The sequence below is a fragment of the Cyprinodon tularosa genome, unplaced genomic scaffold (genome assembly GCF_016077235.1).
Source record: "Cyprinodon tularosa strain WSP-4 unplaced genomic scaffold, ASM1607723v1 ctg521, whole genome shotgun sequence".
NCBI classification, from domain to species: Eukaryota; Metazoa; Chordata; class Actinopteri; order Cyprinodontiformes; family Cyprinodontidae; genus Cyprinodon; species Cyprinodon tularosa.
In genome coordinates, this window is record NW_024039254.1 from 355,075 (window position 1) to 374,845 (window position 19,771).

The 19,771-nt window shown below is 39.3% G+C and overlaps 1 protein-coding gene across 1 annotated transcript in view; it reads left to right on the forward strand.

Annotated features, from left to right (window-relative positions):
* ryr2a (ryanodine receptor 2a (cardiac)) overlaps window positions 1-19,771 on the forward strand; it is a 263,016-nt gene that overhangs the window by 182,891 nt on the left and 60,354 nt on the right. Inside the window, exons 65-79 of the mRNA XM_038303941.1 lie at window positions 3-124; window positions 2,652-2,701; window positions 5,756-5,816; window positions 5,924-6,162; window positions 6,250-6,331; window positions 8,565-8,695; window positions 8,813-8,940; window positions 9,960-10,152; window positions 10,349-10,431; window positions 14,108-14,265; window positions 14,415-14,502; window positions 16,467-16,559; window positions 16,669-16,839; window positions 18,806-18,865; window positions 18,996-19,130. Of these exons, the coding sequence (XP_038159869.1) occupies window positions 3-124; window positions 2,652-2,701; window positions 5,756-5,816; window positions 5,924-6,162; window positions 6,250-6,331; window positions 8,565-8,695; window positions 8,813-8,940; window positions 9,960-10,152; window positions 10,349-10,431; window positions 14,108-14,265; window positions 14,415-14,502; window positions 16,467-16,559; window positions 16,669-16,839; window positions 18,806-18,865; window positions 18,996-19,130 (1,794 nt within the window). The remainder of the gene's footprint in view (window positions 1-2; window positions 125-2,651; window positions 2,702-5,755; window positions 5,817-5,923; window positions 6,163-6,249; window positions 6,332-8,564; window positions 8,696-8,812; window positions 8,941-9,959; window positions 10,153-10,348; window positions 10,432-14,107; window positions 14,266-14,414; window positions 14,503-16,466; window positions 16,560-16,668; window positions 16,840-18,805; window positions 18,866-18,995; window positions 19,131-19,771) is intronic.

Sequence of the window (19,771 nt, forward strand, 5' to 3'; positions counted from 1 at the left end):
AGGTTGTTTTACCGCTGGTGGATCAGTACTTTAAAAACCACAGGCTCTACTTCCTGTCCACAGCCATCCATCCCATCAGCAGCGGAGGCCACGCCTCCAATAAGGAGAAGGAGATGGTCACCAGGTGAGGAAATCCAGCGGCTGGATGTGTGCAGCGGCTGAGGTCTGAACCAGGAAGCAGGATTACTGGGTTAGCCAGATAACTTCAGGTTTAACTTTACAGTGAAACTGGACTCAATCTTAGCCAGGCTGGTCACCATGGTAACGGGCTAGCTTTCAGGATGGATCTGAATCCACCCAGCAGCCAATCAGCTGTTAGGAAACAATGACAATGTGTCCTTTGATTGATGACCTGATTTAATTCAGAGGGAAAAAAAAAAAAACTAACGAGAATAAAGGAACTAAAAACCAAAAAGCAGTTTAAACAAAATATGTTCTTAGTGTTTTTTCCTCTTTTTTCATATCCCAGCCTTTTACTATTCTGTATTAGTTTTCTCCTCTATAATGTCCTCATCCACCGCTGCCGATCACGGCTTTACTCTAAAATTGATTTACGAAGCTAAAATAAAAAAATATATAATAAAGATCCTTTGGATCGCTATGACAATTACTTATCCTGGCTGCTCGAGCTGCAGCAGTTTGTTACTCACTGCATCGCAGACCCGTATTACGCAACCAGGGGCTTCATGTCTGGGTCAAAGTGGAGGTGCAAAATGATTCTGCCTCCTTCAGTTAATACTTCGTAGGGTGAGACCTGAGACCGGGACAGAGATTTATCTCCCAAGACGATAATTCTAAACATGAAGCAACATCTATAATAGATTGGTTCACAGATAAACACATCCAGGTGTTAGAATGGCCTAGTCAAAGACCAGAATCTGTGGAAAGAACTGAAAGCTGCTATTCACAGACGCTCTCCATCCAACCTCACTGAACTCCAGATGTTTGCAGGAAGAATGGAAAAAAATTACAGTCTAGATGTGCAGAACTACAGAAGTGTTAAGTACCAAAGCACAAATACTTTGATATCTTAATTAAATAATAAAGTATTTGTAATTAGGAAAAGTTGGCTAGCTGTACTTTAATGGAGTAATTATTTTTAGATAACCTTAAAAATAGACTCGTTTTGTTTCATTTAAGCTAATTTTCATAATGGCCTGTTGGTATTTAAAAATAAAAACCATCAAAATAATTAGTTTCATCCAGACAATTAATTTCTTTGTGGTTGGACTCGGTGCTGCCCCAACTTGTTGTTCGCTGCAAAACAAAATAAAGTTTTTCAAGATGATGCAAAGTTAAATGTGACACTGTTACCATTAGTTATAAAACTAAGAAAACGAATTCTAAGTAAGGTATCATCCCTATTAAAGGAAAAATATTCCTTTAATAGGGTAGAGCAGTAAAGCTTCTGGCCTTCACAGATTTTCCTGCATTACTTTTACTTTTATACTTTCAGTAGTTTTAAAACTGGTGCTTTTATACTTTTACTGGGGTAAAAAGCTGAATTTGATCCTCTAACTTCTATAAAAGTGTTCTTTAAACAGTAGGGTTTATAATGGAGTGATAAACATGACACTTTTGACACCCCTGCAGAACTGATAGAGATTTGATTCTTCACAAAAATATAGTTTTATATCTTTATGTTTGAAAGCTGAAATTTGGCCAAAGGTCAAAGTTCAAGGGTGCGAATACTTTCATAAGGTGCTGTTCATTTTTATTTTTCCTCTTTACTGTAACAGTATCAATAAGAAGAGTAGATGTTCCACTGAAGCTGCACAGATGAGGGATAATAATAAACTGCCAAGTAAAATAAACATAAAAAACTTCATCCAAAAATCCGGATGATTTCCGTCAGTCACTTCCTGTTTTAACATGATGCAATCATCAGCTTCCAGTTTTATTGAAGCCTAAATATTATAGAATGAAAAAGTCCAGCTAAGCAGATAAAAAATGTTTCTGGGTTTTATTTCTATCCTCCTCCCTCCATTAATAATAATTGAACTTTATTGATCTCACATTGGAGAAATTCCCTCTCTGCATTTAACCCCTCCCCTTGGGGAGCAGTGGGCTGCCATTGTGCGGCGCCCGGTAAGCAGTTTGGGGGTTAAGGGTCTTGCTCAGGGACCCAGAGTGCAGGCTGTGGGAGTTCGGCTCAAACTCAGAACCTCAGGTTTCCAAGCTCTATGCTCTAACCTCTCGGCCGCCACTCCCCCTAATCTGCAGTGATTGGTGTGCAGGCTGCGTTCAATGTGGAACATGCTCATTAACGCAGTCAGCAATCCTTTGCCACCATATTTGGTGTCTCTTTCCTGTCGCCACCATTTTTGACTTTTCATTGAGACTTTTTTGTTCTTCAAATTTCTATCAGATAGCAGAAATACGGCGCTCTGCCTTCTGCGCCCATGATTCTGATTGGTCTGCTAGCTTGAACCCGCCAATTTATAAGTTCACAGATTAATGATCCCTGAAGCTGGATTGAGTTGGTAACCAGCTTGGTGGACTGGGTAAACTGGGAGTAAAACCACTATGCTGGACAGGCTTCGTGGTTCGGGCCTCAGCTGCATGGAAGCTGAACTAACGATCCTCTATCTCCACATCTTGTCTTTATTTTCTCTCTCTAATTTAACTTTCTCATCCATGAATCTTTTCAGTCTTTTTTGCAAACTGGGGTTTCTTGTCAGACATAGGATATCCTTATTCGGTAAGGCTGCTCGATCTCATGCTTTGAATTTTCTCTTTATACACACATATATATATATATATATATTTTTTATTTATTTATTTATTTATTTATTTATTTTTTGTTGGAAACAGTGTCAGTGTCTTTATTTTGTTACATTTTTTGGAATGTCATCACTCTCTAAAAATGCACTGAAAGAACTGCAGGTTCCTGTTTCTCTGAGAGAATAAAATGTCTTTCACCTTTTTTTTTTATTCAAAATGATGCCAAAATGTTTGGGGCAAAATTAATATCTGTACCGATACTTTTGAAATGATATTTTGTGGTTTAAATTGACTATTTAAAAAGTTTTAAAATAAAACACATTTCATCCCAATAAACAAAATTGTTGGTACCTGTTGTTTAATGAAAGAAAAACCAAAGATGGTCACAGAAATAACTTGAAGTCCAACATTGTTTTTCAACGATGCTTTAACAGAATAATAGAAAAAATAAACACATTCACCATGGAGGTTAGCCACAGTCCCTGGATCTTATATTTATGAATAAAAAGTCCAGCTTTAGTTACAGGAATATCAGCTGCTTGGAAATGGTCTGATAGCCTTTAGCTTTAACAGGCTGCTCTATAGTTATCTCTATTCTTCTAAAGCCTCTTTCCCACTGAAAATATCGGGTCAATGCGTGTTTTTCAGACGTAGGTCGACCTGCTAACAATCAGCATTTGGCTCCCTTCCCACTACCAGAAAAAGCTGGTCTAACCCCTCGCTGGCAGCTTCGTGGACTCTGACACCCGCAGTGAAGAGTGTTACAGAAATCAGGGATGTAAACAATGGAGAGCAACATGGAAGGAAGCCAGGGCATAGTCAGTGTGCTTTACTAGCTCCATTTCCACTACCCTCTGAAACCGATCCATGCAGGGTTTGGACCAAGTCTGGATCAGTTAACCGTGCCAAGCTCGGTTCCTCACGAACATTTACACATCACGCTAGCATGGTTCCTCGCCTCCTACTGGCAATCTACAGTACTACTGCTCTCTAGAGGTAAACAAGCAAACAAACATGGCAGCGCCCCATGACGTTTAGGAAGTTTGGTTGTAATTGTGATATTTTGTTGTTTGCAGAGTTCAGCCTTTAGTGAATTTTACTTGACAGAGTCGGCTTTTTGGAAGTGGACACAACAAACAATATTCTAATCAGGGCTTCCAGATGCAGGAAACAATGACAGACGTTGAGATGACGCGGTCTGCTCTTGCGTTCTTGGTTAGCTGAGAACCGAGCCCTACTGATGAACCAGTACCATGTTAGCGTGGTTCAGTTGTGTGCGTGCTATTTACACTCAACGGTTATCTTGGTTACCTTGCTCGGACCGATCTTGGCTAATGTTAATGGGGCTAATGTTTCTCTCTATTATCTTTCTGAATCCCTCTCACCAGAGCTGCTCCATGTTTATCGAATGTAAACGGAGTTATTTCCGCTTGTTAGATCAGAAGCGACTGACGCGGTGTGTTGAGGTCCATACGTTGGGTTCAATGGTGTCACGTAATTTAACGTGTCGGCCCGGCTCTGGTGTTAACACAGCATGAGATGCCGAGGAGATTTTAACGCGGGTCACTTACCGAGTCGTTTGACCTGGGTAGAAACGCTTCAGTGAGCTGTTCCCACTGCCACTTCATGACCATTATTGCCGGGTTTAAACTGGTTTATCGGCCACTGTAAAGGGGTACAAGACAACTCTTTCCGTGGCTTCCTCTGGTTCATGTTGGGTGTGGTACACACCGTGTCACCAAGCAGTGGCAGCCTGTAGCCCTGCATATAGGACCACTGACTGTAAACACTGATTAACTGACACACCTGAATCCAACCGGTCCCTCTGATCACATTATTTTCTATGTTTTCCTGGGAAATAATCATTTTAGTCCCAGCCTGGTTCATAAAATCATTCTTTCGAAGCATGATTGAAAAGCAATTTCTGACCTTCATTTTGGGATAATTTTTATTTCTAATAACCTTTTGTCAGAATCATTTTTTTTCAGTGACCATTGTTTTTGTTTTGTTTTGTTTATTTTCATCAGACAAGATAAACCAACAACTTTGTTTTCAGTAGCTAGCTTGAAGCTTTTCTTAACTTCCGATTGTTGTTTTTACTATTTGCAGCATTTTTCCATTGCATGTGTTTGTGTGTGAGTCAAGTTTGCTCGTTTGCAGTACTTTTTGCATATGCTGGGTGTTTCTGTATTTGCAGTGTGTTTGAACATCGTAATTTCTACTGTTTTACAAATATACAGCCACATCACCACCCTTGTTTCTGGGATATACGATTAGTTGTTAGTTGATGATTTATTAGACTAAAATTAATTCAATCCAATTGACTGAGAACATCCTCTTAGAAAGAATCTTTTTTAGTGCTGTAATGTCACAGCTGTCCACTAGAGGCCTCCGTTGTTGATTTATTTACTTGGAAGTGACGGAATGCCCGTTTGGAGCCGTGTTGGAGCAGAACCGTGAACCGATCCAGAATCCGGTCCAGATTAATTCCACTGTTTAATGGATCCAAGGATCCAGAATAAACTTTCTGTGGTTGTGTTAGTCGATCTAAACTCCTTCAGTTTAACCTAAATTGGCCCAGTTAGCCGCGCTGCATGGAGGAGCAGCAGAACTTCTCTGGAGGGCATTATGCTAATCTTTGGGAACAGGATAGATGAAGACATGCTAGCAGTTATCTTTTAGCAGCAGCATCAAACAGCAAACTGGGCAGGATGTCAAAAGTGGACTCAGGTTGCTTATTGGTGGAGCTGGTCGACCGTCATCTGCTGGGCGGAGCTCCAAGCTTTCTTTTTGAAACGGGTTGTGATATGATGACTTCATACTCGTAATGTTACGACTTCATACTTGTAATGTTAAGACTTTAAAGTCAAAATAAAAAAATAAGGAAACCTCTAGCCTGGCCCTAATACTCCGTCGTACTAGGGGCTGGAAGCTTCTAAGATCTGGTGTGGATTTGGGACATTTGGTCGCAGCTACACCTGTTGATTGTTCCGAGGATCTTTTATCTAATAATGGGATTTGTCCTTTCCAGGTAACAATGCAACATCTATTGTTAGCTGCCTTCAGATTCTGGGACAAAGTCTAGATGCCAGGTACTGTTTGTTCGGATAGATCCATGAAAATATTCCAGATATGAAGGAAAAAACAGAGCAGATGTATGTGAGAAGAACTAAGCTAACATCAAACCTCTTCCTCCCAGGACAGTGATGAAGACCGGGCTGGAGTCGGTGAAGGCTGCTCTGCGCTCCTACTTTGACAGCGTGGCAGAAGATTTGGAGAAAACTCAGGAGAACCTGAAGCTGGGTCAGTTTACCCACAGCAGAGAGCAACCACGCGGTGTCACTCAGATCATCAACTACACCACCTTCGCCCTGCTGCCCGTGCTCTCCTCCCTGTTTGAGCACATCGCTCAGAACGTGTTCGGAGAGGACCTCATGCGTGCGTAAAGTCATGATGATGATGAAGTTTCTTCATTCTCTGAGATGAATGTTGATGTTTCAAATGTTCTGGTCCCCTTTGCTGTAGTGGAGGAAGTCCAGGTCTCCTGCTATAGAATACTGAACAGCCTCTACTTCCTGGGAACCAATGAAAGCATCTATGTTGAGAGGTACGCGATTTACAACACTTCCAATGAGTCCATCTGCTCATGCCTACAATGAATGATTACTGCAGCTCTGGTCTAACATCACTTTAAGAGTCTCTGAGAAATCCTGAGTAGTTTTTCGTCCAGAAGTTTTATTTACATCTCGCAGAGTGGTTCCTCATCCGTCACCTTTGGAGAAGGATGTAGGTCACAGGTTTCCGGTCTGTTTACATCAATGTTTTTTTCAATCCTGGTCCTCAAGGCACCCTGCCCTGCATGTTTTAGATGTTTCCCAGCTTTCACACACCTGTTATCAATTGATAGCAGATTATCAGGCTTTGCTGAACTGCAATAATCTTAATCAGGTTTGCTGAACCTCGGAAACATCCAAAACATGCAGAGCAGGGTGCCTTGAGGACCAGGATTGAAAAACACTGGTCTACATAACTCCCTAAAAGCCAGGGTCCTATTCAAGACCGGCCAACTCTTCATCTAACAAAATGTTAAACATGATCAAAGGTCCTTCTCAAATTCATCTAAAAGATTCCCATAAAACCCTTTCATCAGTGGAGTCTGTTCTCCACTTTCTCTGATGGGGGGAGATTAAACAAATGCAACGTTTTGGGTCAGTTTTATTGTTTTCTTTCTTATATTTTTCATCCAATTTGACAAAGTGACAAAAGTCCGTTTTTACTGATTTATAAAATTAAATCAAAAAGTAAAATCTTTTCTGAATTCTGTCATCCTAAAAAGCAGCAACATGCAGTTTATCTGATTTGAAACATCTGTCAGATGGATGGATAGACACAAAGACACTTGCTTTCATTTTCTAAGCTGAAATAGTGAATAAGATGCGATTTGTCGGTACGTTTTTTCCCATGGAGAGTTTTGCCATGTAGTCTCTCATCGCTGCTTTTGAACAGGCTGTCCGTAAGTCCATTACCGTGCTTCTTCACACATGGTTCACAATTCACCCCATGCTTTATCCCTCCTTCTTCCTCTACTTGTATAGTAGAGTTACAGCGCCACCCACTGGTGTAGCGTTGGTATTCTTTTTTTATTACATAATTTCAAGGCTTCAGGCAGTTTTCTCTTTACACTTTAGCTCCCAGTGGTCCCTCTGCGATGTGGAAGCAGCTCATAGATGATGATGCAGTTATTCCACCAGGAGCGTTTTTAAAGCGTGACTCAGATCATGGCAGGATTGCTTCATTGTGCTGTAGTTCTGTACTTTTAGGCCTTTAACAGAACAATTAAACATTAAAAATGTTTTTTTCTTTTTAACTTTACTACCTGTGTGTTGTCTGCCTGCCCTTTATCTCGTTTTCTTGCGTCAGTAGGTTTAAATAGTTTTTTTTTTTTTAGATATTTTTCTCATTTATTGCTCATATTTGTCACGACTGCTGATGAACTGTTTGAACAGAATTTGTTATTAAATTAAAAGTCCACAGATGTTCATGTTCAACATGTTCAAACCACAGTCTGAACATGTTATTTTTTTTCTTGAATTGAGGAGGAAAGGGAGACACTTTGCCAATGGAACAAGAACTATTGCATTGTCATATGTCAAGTGCCTATAATCTAATTGTCTTATTCCGGGTGAACACTACGATTTCTTTGGGCCGATTTTCCAGTCGTGTGAGAATTTTTCGATCCGGCCGATTTTTAGCGTGATGGTGCGTGGTGTACAGGGGGTAACGAGGGGCGATCAGCCTCTAACGACCACCTCCCCATCAGGAATCAGAAGGTTGGGAGAAAATCAAATATGTTTGAACTTTAGTCGGTCCTCCTGAGTGTTTGGTGGGTAAATCCTGCTGTTGAAGCAGAGCTACGAGCCAATTTACCAGAACCTCACGGACTGCAGATAATTTTATTTAACTGCTCAAATTAAAGGAATAGTGGATGATTCTTTTTTTTCCGGATGGATCTTCTAAATCAGTGGTCCTCCTAACTGTCAATCATTCTGGTGATGTGTTTACGTAAGGCCGTCCTACGTGCTTGTCACCATCTCTCTCTAGGAGCGGGTAAAGGGTTGTCCATGTTCATTTTTTATTTTTTTTTTATATAGTGGAGAGGGCGGGTCCTTTAAAAAATTTGCAAATATCCTCCACTATGCCTTTAAAGTTCTATACACTTAATTTAAGAAATGTTTACTTATTTCTGGATGATTTTTGCGGTGCTGTCTGAGCGATTTCTTTGCGCTCGGTTAGCATGCAGTCAATTTAACCCTTTCCTCTTCTGTTTCCATGCACACCAGGCAGCGGCCAGCCTTAGGAAAGTGTTTAGCTGCCTTCTCAGCAGCTTTTCCCGTCGCCTTCCTGGAGCCACACCTCAACAACTTTAACAGCTTCTCCATCTACAACAACAAAGGAAGCAAAGACAGAACAGGTACTCTGCTTCTGGACATAAAGGACATACGCTGTCCTTTATGTCCATAGATGGACATAGGGAAGGAAACTGTATCTAATGTTGGTGAAAACACTTCTGACACCTTTCTGCTCTCAGCTTTGGGTCTACCAGGACCGGTCGGGGAGGTGTGTCCTTTGGTGCCAAACCTGGAAAAGTCTCTGGAAGAGATCATGGAGTTGGCGGAGTCTGAAATGAAGTACACTCAGATGCCTCACGTGATGGAGGTGAAAAACTCACACTTCAACTTTTTGTCAGTTAGAAACTCTAGTTTTATAAGATGGAACGGGGTCCACACTGTAAAAACTATCGAGAAATAAGTAAACATTTCTTAAATTAAGTGTATTTACCCTTGATTTGAATAGGTAAATGAGATAATTTGCCAATGAAATTAGTATTTTACTCATAAAATAAGATAATTAGATATTATGCACTTGAAATAAGACAATGCAATTGTTTTTTTTTCTTATTTTAAATGTAAATTGTCTTGTTCCGTTGGCAAAATGTCAAACTTTTCTCCTCAATCCAAGAAAAAATGCACTTATTTTAAGAAAGAATTACTATGTAGATTTACATTTTTTGCAGTGCAGAGGTGGCCTAGTCCAATCACTGACAATGGCTTTAGATCTGAATGACTGAGCAGGGAGACTATGAAGTCAATTTGGTCTCATTATTATTATAACAAGCAAAGAACACAATTGTTTTAATGGAAATTTGAAAAAAAAAGCATCCATACATTAAAATTTGAAAAATATCTTAATTATAAAAAGATTTTAAGAGTAACTTTGCAGGTTCTCAGATTTTTTTCATATCTGTTGTGTTTTCTCCAGCATCGCGCAGCTTTGTCGTCACGCCTTCAAAGCCCCGCCTGCTATGCATCCACACATTCAAATCACATCATATCCTAGTAAACTAGGCGGGTGGGGCTAGTTTACTAGGATATCTTGTTTCCTCGGACTAAGAAATATTATATCTTAATTTAATCAGTCCCACAATGGAGGAAAATGTCAGTTTGTGGCGTGATTAACCTCCCCCAGCATCAACCATACACCAGGCTTTAAGGAGATGATAGTGGTGAACGTTGCCCGCACTCCCAAACAGTGTAAAACATTATAGTTATTTTTTTTCAGGTCCAGTTGAATCTGTATTTAATTTCCAGTCCAAAAAGAAGGAAATGATGAACATTTCTTAGATGAAGAAGCAAGAGTTTAGGCTAATAAAATATGAGTGTCTCTTTCCCCTGCAGGTAGTGCTGCCCATGCTGTGCAGCTACATGTCTCACTGGTGGGAGCACGGACCAGAGAGCAATCCTGACAGAGCCGACAGCTGCTGTACGTCAGTTACCTCTGAGCACATGAACACCCTGCTGGGAAACATCCTGAAGATCATCTACAACAACTTGGGCATCGATGAGGGGGCCTGGATGAAGAGACTGGCTGGTAAAACAGCAGGAGATGAGCGTGAAGCAGAAACAGTGTCTGAATATTAATGGGTCACTGATATGATTCACTCTGCAGTTAAATCAGTCATTTCCCATCAAGTTAAGGCATTTAAAACAACCTTTAACCCAATTATAACTCTGCAGGCTTTAAAAAACATCCATATGTTTCTTCTCTGTCCGTCTCTGTCCTACAGTCTTCTCTCAGCCAATCATCAGCAAAGCAAAAGCTCAGCTGTTACAGACCCACTTCCTGCCTCTGATGGATAAACTCAAAAAGGTAAATCACTGCTTCATTTATTTCCATCGGTTTACAACGTCGACTCCATGCGGGGCGAAACACAGAGGAGAGATAAAAGCCACAATGGATTATTAATGAAACATTTAAAGTTGTAGGGAAGTCATATTTAAATGTCAAATCATTCTGGTTTAAACATGTATATAAATGTGCTTTTTATAAGACAATATCGTCCCAAAATTTAGAAAATGTCCATTTAAAAAAAAATCCTGTCTTCAAATCTGTGTTTTTTTTCATTATCTTCTGCAGGCCAGTTATTTATACGTCAGCCTGAACACCTAAATTCAGCCAATCATATATCAACGGTCATCTGTCAATCAAATTTTTTCAGTCATAGCATCTTGATTCATATGTCGCAGCTAATATACACAACGGTGGAAATAAGAAATCAGAATAATTTCCTTTCGCATTGAGTTCCGTCCCAGTGTTCACGGGGATGGACGTCTGTGTCTTCAGCAGGCATAGAGCTAACAGAACTGGCAGCGTTGCGAGGCAAGGGCTCAAACATGTACGGCTGGAAGCCTTCTACACCAAACCAAGCTTCTGCCGCCCTGGCGTCCTCTTCCACAACATCTTCGTCCCCACTTTCCTCCTCTAAATAAAATGGATGATGAAGGAGACTCATCCATGACCTCCAACACTAATCTCTCCTCCTCTTGCATATTTCCTCTGTCCATAGCGATGCTTCCGACAAATCGGCCACAATCAAAAAGCTTGCAAACCTTCCGCCACAACAATCCCGCCTCCTTGATAATCGACCAATCACATTCACTTTATTCACTCGTGTAAAGTCGGGAACCACTCGGGAGAATTCGGAAATGCAACGGTTGGAACAAGCGCTTCCATGCGACTTTAAATAATATTATGTTCTTTGAAAGCATGTTTTTCCTCAGCCTAATAGGAGTGATCTTAGAGAAATCGTGTACCAGTCTCTAAGCTGGAATGTTATGCAGGGAGTTAAGTGTGGGGATGACAGAGAGCAGTTGCCTCCTCACTCTAGAAAAGGGTGAAATATAGATGCATGCCCTCTAAGGTGCTTAAGGCTCCCTCATCCCGTGAACAGAAGACAGCTGTTTTGAAATGTTTATCTGGCCAGTGAAAGATATATTTACCTAACAGGTAATGTTGTTTTTCTCCAATTGTTCGTGTGTGAGAAAGTTTTTTTGTATGCAGGGGTGGGATGGTTTCAAGGGAGTGTGGGCTTGCCCCAGTCAGAGCTTTTTCCTCTCCGGCTGCAGACATAAAATAAACCTGTGTTTTTGCAAGAATAGCCCCTGTCTCAGCTTCCAAACTAAACAGTTCACACAGAGTGTGATTTCAGCAGCAAAGGAGGTCAGACGTCCAGTAAAGTGTGTCCAGATGCGTCTGATTCCAGAGAGCAGCTTTGCTATATTTGCTTTGATCAGTGGGTAAAAAGTGTTTGGCTACTACGGTCAGAAAGTAGTAGCCAATGTAGTAGCCATGTCTTTGTCCAAATACGTCGTCAACTTTTCCTTTCAGGACTTTCATTACAACTATGCACAAATTACCAAGGCAGCACGTTTCCCTCTAGTGAGCTTCATGTTCCTCTTCTACTCGTTTGGCTTCCAGATAAACAAGTCCGAGTAGCGCCATCTCACTGCGGAGCTGAGTCCCACCTGGTTTTTAGACGTCCAGTGTGAGCAGGTAGATGCCATCAGAGCGTCGGGTCGCACAGTGTGAGAACAAACATCGTGAAATGTGAACTTTTAAACCCTGAGGTTTCCATTGTACAGTTTGAGCTGTAGCTGCGTGCAAAGATTGGTAAAAATCGTACAGTGGAAGCCTGGCTTAAATATTTTGAGTCTAACATTTTAAACCATGAAGAAGTAGCATTAATATAAAAAAGGTCACACTAAGACCGATTAAAAGGTGGCAGAGAAAAGGTGATTTTTCACTCCAAAAGAAAAACATGTCTTTTCACGAAAGAAGAAACCGAATTTAAGTTTTAATTTCTTTACAAAGTGTGTAAAGTTTTAAAGTGAGGTAGTCCTTATATTAATGTACCACTTCAATGACATGCCCCTCCAGAGTGGATACTGACGGCAGAGTTGGAGGCACCTACTTATGATTTGAAAACAACGTTAAATTTGTCTTGTCAGCATTAAGAAATAGTTTAAGATGAATAAATTAATACCATACAGAAACAAAGGCCTTCTGTACAGAATTAACAGCCTGTACTAAAGATGGCAGAAAAAAAATTTGTATCATCGGCATAAAAATGGATATTAGCATTAGATACATTTTGTTCAACATTGCTGATGTACAGCGTAAATAAAGCCGCCGTGACACCTTGACAATTTAGATCACCGTATGCCTGCCGTAACAGAAACTAGAACTTGACTAGAAAAATAACAGAAACAGTAACTTGCTGTAAATCTGGCAAAATGGTCAAATGAGTTGGATAAGTTATGAGTACGCTGAAGCATGGTAAAATACTCTGGAACACGTAGACAAACGGCAAGAAAATACATAAATAGCAGCTAATACCGCAACAAAAGAAATCCTGTTATGCAGCCTGGGGGCCTGAGGGGAGCAGCTTTAACTGATGCTTTGTACTGATGCCCATTGGCATCACGCTGCTGTGCGTTATGCAGAGATTATTAGACTGTCGTTGGACAGAAGTTCTGGACTCGTTATGAATACTCCATATATTCACCCAAAATAGAAATAAATATATAGAAAGTCCAGTGTATGTCAGCGTTTTAGGAGGTTCTGGGATGTCGGGCATACGCCCAATAAATCGACAAGGTTTGACGGGGGCCTTAACCCCTTGAACCCTACGGACCCACCGGCGGGTCCAGCTGCTACGTGACCTCGTAAATTTACCAAACCCCCAGTATTGATGTAAAAAACATATTTGGCACAGTTTGGTGACATTTATGGATAAATGTGCCAAAATGGCCTCTCCGCCTAAGAAATTTCTCACTAATACCATTCTAAAATAAATATGATTCATCTGATTGAGTCCAAATTTGGTATATTTTTACACAACATTTAGATTTGAAAGTCTGTACTACTTTTTTGTGCTATAAATAATATTTTGGTAGTGTTTTGCAATGTTTATTTCAAAGAAAATTTGGGCGAGGTTCAAAAAATGCAAAATATTTTGTATTTTGTCCCTAATATTTCAGGCAGGGTCAAAGCTACAATGGTGCTGACACCAGAAAACCATTCTATGACATCTTACCTTTACAGACGTACCAAAAGTTTCTTCTTAAATCTAATAGCTTTGAGGCTATAAGTTATTTACTTTTGTGTGTTTTTGTCAGGCAGAAATTTATTTATACCCCCTTAGGGTGTAAGAGGTTAATATTCTCTGCTCTGGTATTCAAAGCTGAATCTCTCAAATTTGCTGGAAAACTTTCCTTCATCATTAAAACCATTAAACTTCTGTAAACTTTATTCAAGAGGAGCTCAAAGCACACCCAAATGAACAGTGACAAATTCAGAACAACAAAGCTTAGAAGCTGATGAGGCTCTGCTCCTGCTGCTTTAGACGCTGCAGGTCCTCCTGATGCGCCTTTATGCGCGTCAACCATTGTCTTTGCATGTAAACCTGCTGCTGCTGCTGCTGAAAGCGTTGGCGGTGTGAACGTAGCATCAGCGTGAAAGTCAGAGCTGTTACATCTTCCTGCAGAAAGCTGCAGTGGTGCTGCTGGATGAGGAGCAGAGCAGGGCTGAGGGAAGAGGCGAGATGTCTGAGACGGAGCTCCTCATCATGGACCAGTTCACCATTCTGGTCAGAGACCTGTATGCCTTCTACCCGCTGCTCATACGCTTCGTGGACTACAACAGGTACGCTCTTTGTTTCCCTCCACTGTTTCAACACACAGAACAACAGCTAGAACCTTTAGATTTATCCAAATATCCACCATAATCTGCTAATCTGACTAATCTGATGGATTAAAGCACTGCGCTGCCTGATGCTATTGTCTGTATTACAGAGGACGGTGGCTGAAAGAGTCCAATCCAGGGGCAGAGGAGCTGTTCCGAATGGTTGCTGATGTTTTCATATTTTGGGCCAAGTCTCATGTAAGAATAAAAAAAAAGATTTTGATTTGATTTTTTATTGTAGATCTTCTTCCCAAAGCAGATGCAGCACAATTCAAGGTTTTATCCTCAATAAAACCAGGTAGGATTGTTGGATTGATCTGGTTTCTATTCGGTTTCCTGCAATAACTTTGGATCATTTGTGAAAAAAAAAGCCTAACTGGTCTTTTTCAGTGTTTATTAGTAAAAGGTATAGAATTAAGAAACTTTAAAAGCACTTTAAATTTAAAAAAAAAAAGTAACTTTGCTGTTTTCTCATGTTTCTGTTATTTCAATATTTTTTTTCATATTTTATTTTTTCAAATTTATTTAATATATTTTTTTTATTTTTTTACATTTGTCCTTTTTCAGATCAAGTTTTATGAATTATTTTCTTTTCAAATTGCATTTTTATGATCACATTTTCTCCCCTACAAGAAAAACTTATTTTAAAAAAAGGATTTTAGGGAAACTTTTTGTTTTTTTCTATTTTTTTAAATTGTTTTTCAGATTAATCTGAATTCTCTGGACCAATAAAAATGTTGCTATTGTCCAGCAGACCAATAGAAATGCATCTGTGCTCCAAAGGAAGGGAGGGGACAGAACTGAGAAACATGATTTGAAAAGTATGAAATTTGCAAAACTGGATACGAAAAAGAAAAATCTGAATAAAAAAAAAGTGTTATCCTCAAAAAAATTTTGATCGAGAAGATAATTCCATATCTGGATAACATTTTTTTTTCATATTTCCTTATAAAAAATGTCTTTTAAGGTTTCTTTACTAGTGAAACAAAATTCCCTCCATAAATGAGGCAGGTCCTATAAATGCAGGGAACTACGGTAGTTTCTGTTTGATGTGGGTGAATATAATAACTGAATAGGATTCAGACTAAAAGCAGGAGAAAGGCTGAATCCAGAGGAATCATGAATCATCAATTATTGATCTAATTTGGTCACTAAATTGAATTATTAGCTCAAGTAATGGAGCACAGATCTCAGAACAGGCAATTTGCTAAAAATGAACCTATTTACAGATGTAATCAGGGGCAGATTTACCAATAATACTAGACAGTAGCCTAGGGCCCCAAGTTTCTGGAGGCCCCATAAAACTTTGTTTACATGTATGGTTAATACAACTATTCCTTATTTATTCACATTAATTATGCTTTTGATAAAAATCCTTTGGCTAAAATGCCATCAGAATGCTGATAATATTAAGTGTGTCTCAGCCCCCCCCCCCCCTCCCCCCTTCAGTGTCCACCATATTGGATCAGTCCATTTGCTGCACATGTTCAGAAAGGTCCAAACAGGCAGCAGCAAACCATTTGAAAACAAAAGATGCAAAGAGCAGTGTTGCCAACTTAGCGCTTTAGTCGCTATATTTAGCCACTTTTCAGACCCCTCTAGCACTTTGATTTCCAAAAAGCTCCTAGCGCCAAATCTAGAGACTTTTTTCTGCTACTGGAGACTTTGGAGACAACATCTAAAAGCAGCGAACTCTGCTCTCCAGAGCAAGTAGATTGGTAACCCCGCCTCCTGCTCTCCTCTATCTTGTCTGCTGTCATGATTCATGCAGCTATTATTTCATCCAAATGAAAAATGGAGAACAGAGAAGCAGATCATGGCTTGTATGCTATTATTATTCTATTAACAGTTCTCTATCTGTATAATGGTTCTGTTTTATGTGATGTCTAGTGCCCCAAATTTCCTAAATCCACCCCGGTTGTAATTGAGACAAACTTTCCATAAAACAAAAACATCAATCTTTCTGTTGCTGTATATATATATATATATATATATATATTTTTTTTTTTTTTTTTTTTTTTTTTTTTTTTTTTTTTTTGTTTAATAAATAAAACTTGGTTTTACAGGAAGCATCTGTTTCTAGATGAAACTATTACTAAAACAATCAGCAGGTGTTTTATATTTCAGAGAATCCAGCATGACTGTTTGGTTTTTATCTGCAGAACTTTAAGAGGGAAGAGCAGAACTTTGTGGTCCAGAATGAGATCAACAACATGTCATTCCTCATCTCTGACACCAAGTGCAAGATGTCGAAGGTATGACACACAGACAACCGGTTTTATGAATTAATATGGAACCATCAGCATCAGTAATTTCCACCATGAAAGTAACTTAAAATCCGCTCTTCCTCTGGTTACGCCTCAGGGAATAGTTTCAGACCAAGAGAGGAAGAAAATGAAGAGGAAAGGGGATCGATACTCGACGCAGACCAGTTTGATCGTGGCCACTCTGAAGCGCCTGCTGCCTGTAGGACTGAACACCTGCGCTCCAGGAGAGCAGGAGCTGATTGCTCTGGCTAAGAGCCGATTCACTCAGGTAGAGAAACAACGAGGATGAAAAGAGAGTTAGATTAGAACAGATTCTCAGAACCGAGGGAGTAATGCTGTGGTTGATACTGTAGCCTGCTGGTGAAGATTCTCAGTTATCCAGGTCATAGTTATTCCAAAAAAGTTAAAAAAAAAATCAATCCACTGGACTTTGTTTTCAAGTCTGAAGACGTGTCTCTTCCCATCCAGGAAGCTTTTTCAATTCAAAATGCATGTTTTCTAAGCTAAAACAAGCCTTTACTTCAGTCGACTCTATAAAGCCTGGAACTTAATGCTATTTCTGATGTTGAATTGAAAAAGCTTCCTGGTTGGGAAACATGCTTCACAAGCCAAGCTTCAACTGAAATATAAAACCTCTAAAAAAACAAAGATTTTTAATCTTCACTTTTTTTTTTCTTTTTGTGTTTATGTTTATTTTTAGGAAAACCCGTTTTTATTTACCATTTTAAAACTACATGATCTGAAAATGTGGAATGTTGTTGGAAATGTTTTAGAAATTACAGTTTGTAAAGAAAATATCGCATTTATAATCGTCCAACTAAAACTTCCTGTAGAGGTGATTGTTTGCCACAAACATCCAATAAAGGTTCCATTAAGCCACTCTAAGGCACTGGGGTCAACTTCCTGCTTGCTTTATTTAGGGGAGGAGCCAAAATCAATGATGTCTGAAGCCTCGCTACCCCGCCATACCACCTAACCGCTTCAGGAAGTGGTTCAGATCGCCCCGAACTTCAGCAGACATTTAAACAGCCTCAGTGTTCAGTCAAGATGTGGGAGTTTGTAGGAGAGTTCGATAGAGTTTGGATGGATTCTAAGAATAGGTTGGTTGGAAAAAAAATTAATCTAGTTGGTTAAAGCTATTTTGGTTAGATTAAACAATATAATGTTCAAAATTTGAGCAAACCACTGGTTACAGCTGTAAAAGTTAAACGTTACAGTTACAGTTGTTAAGTAGTATTGCTGTCTAGTGAGCAGTTACCATTTCAAGTGTCGTCAGCTGTAAGACATTGACTTCCAATCCAGAGGTTGTTGGTTTGAAACCCACTTTAGACTTTTGAAAGTTGCAATAATACTTAGTAAGTATTTTGGCCAAGTACAAATATGGATTGGGTAAAAACTCTGCCAAATTAGATTAGTTGGTTTAGCCAAAAGATTGGTTGAACACAACTTTCAACCTGATTAAAACCAAAAACTGTGGAAAAACTATAATGTTTGAAAAGAAATGACTAAAACCTTTATTTTTGCTCATCATTGTCCAATTTGCACACGTTCACTGCTTAAGCTTATTTCACTAAAATGGCAGAAAAACAGTGAACCTTAACCGATTGTTCTCTTTATACACCAACAAAATTTACAAAAGATTTTATTAACCACACCAATAATTAACAATTTGAAAGGAACTTAAATGAAAAAAAGAAGAAAAACTATTGCAAAAAATCACAGATTACGAACTGTAGTTCTGCTTCCCACCAGTAGGTGGTGACATATTCACATGAAGTTTCATGAACTCAAACGGTTCAATGAGGCTTCATCTCCCCATCACTACTTTTCATCCAGAAATTACAGAGTTCAAACTTTCCTTTTTTCTTTCTGCTGCCTCTCTGGTAAGAACCAGAGGCCCCAAAATCCCTGCTGGTCCTTTCCCAGGCCCCCGCACCTAGAGAAAGTGGACTGATCCACATTACTTCCTGTATTATGAAAAATCGATAAATAAGAAAAAATAATCAAACAAAAGATAATTAGGACCAACAACAAATAACCTGCAAATAAACTCTGTAAATAAATAAAAAATATAAATTTAAGAATAAACTAACAAAATTCACATAGATAAAGAAATAAAGAATAAATAGCTCCAACACTTTCACTGTGAAAAAATGTTTAACACAGACTTTTACAGCCTTGAATTACATAAACCCTGGTGACATTATCATGAATTGTGAAACTTTTGTGAACAGAAAGACACGGAGGACGAGGTTCGAGAGATCATAAGGAACAATCTCCATTTGCAAGGGAAGGTAAAAAAAAAGAAAGAAATTTTTTTCTTTGAATGTTGAAAATATAAGTTTGTTTTCTGTAAGAATTAATATTTAGTCTGTATTGAACCCAGTGTTTGCCTGTTTTTTTTTTTGTTTCTTTTTGGAGCAGCTGGAGGATCCAGCTATTCGCTGGCAGATGGCTTTGTACAGAGACCTCCCTAACCACCATGAGGACACATATGACCCAGAGAAGACTGTGAAAAGAGTCCTGGACATTGCTCATGTCCTCTTCCACCTCGATCAGGTTTGAATAAATAGACTATATGTGTGTCTCTGATCTACTAGAGGTTTCTGTGTATTAAAACATGCAAATTTCCTAGCACACGCAAAGCTGATCTAATAACTACATCCATGGATTATTGCATCTGCTAAACAAACAACCTCACAGGCGGCTATACATTTAGCAAGTTTGGAGTTTGCCTTCATGCATGCCCTGAACATATGCTGGTCATCAAAACATGCAAAATACTGGGAGCAGGATATAGAATGTTACTTACTACCTGTAAATGGATTTTTAATTTTTTTTTTGGTGCGGTTGCATCAATGGATATGATAACGGTAATAAAACACATATTATCCTGATTTCTTTTAGCTCTTTTACATACATTTATTTTTGATCATATAGAAATCATCACTTATGGAAGGCTGCCGTCTTCTCCCGAGTCTCTACAAACAACAAAATATCACAATTACAACCAAACTTTCTGAATGTTACGGGTGCCGCCATGTTGGTTTGTTTGTTTATCTCTAGAGAACGGTAGTACCGTAGATCGCCACTAGGAGGTGAGGAACTGCGCTAGCGTGGTGTGTAAACGGTTGTAAGGAACCAAGCTCGGTTTAACTACCAGATCTGCTCGGGTCCTGCTTCATGCCAGTGACGTTACG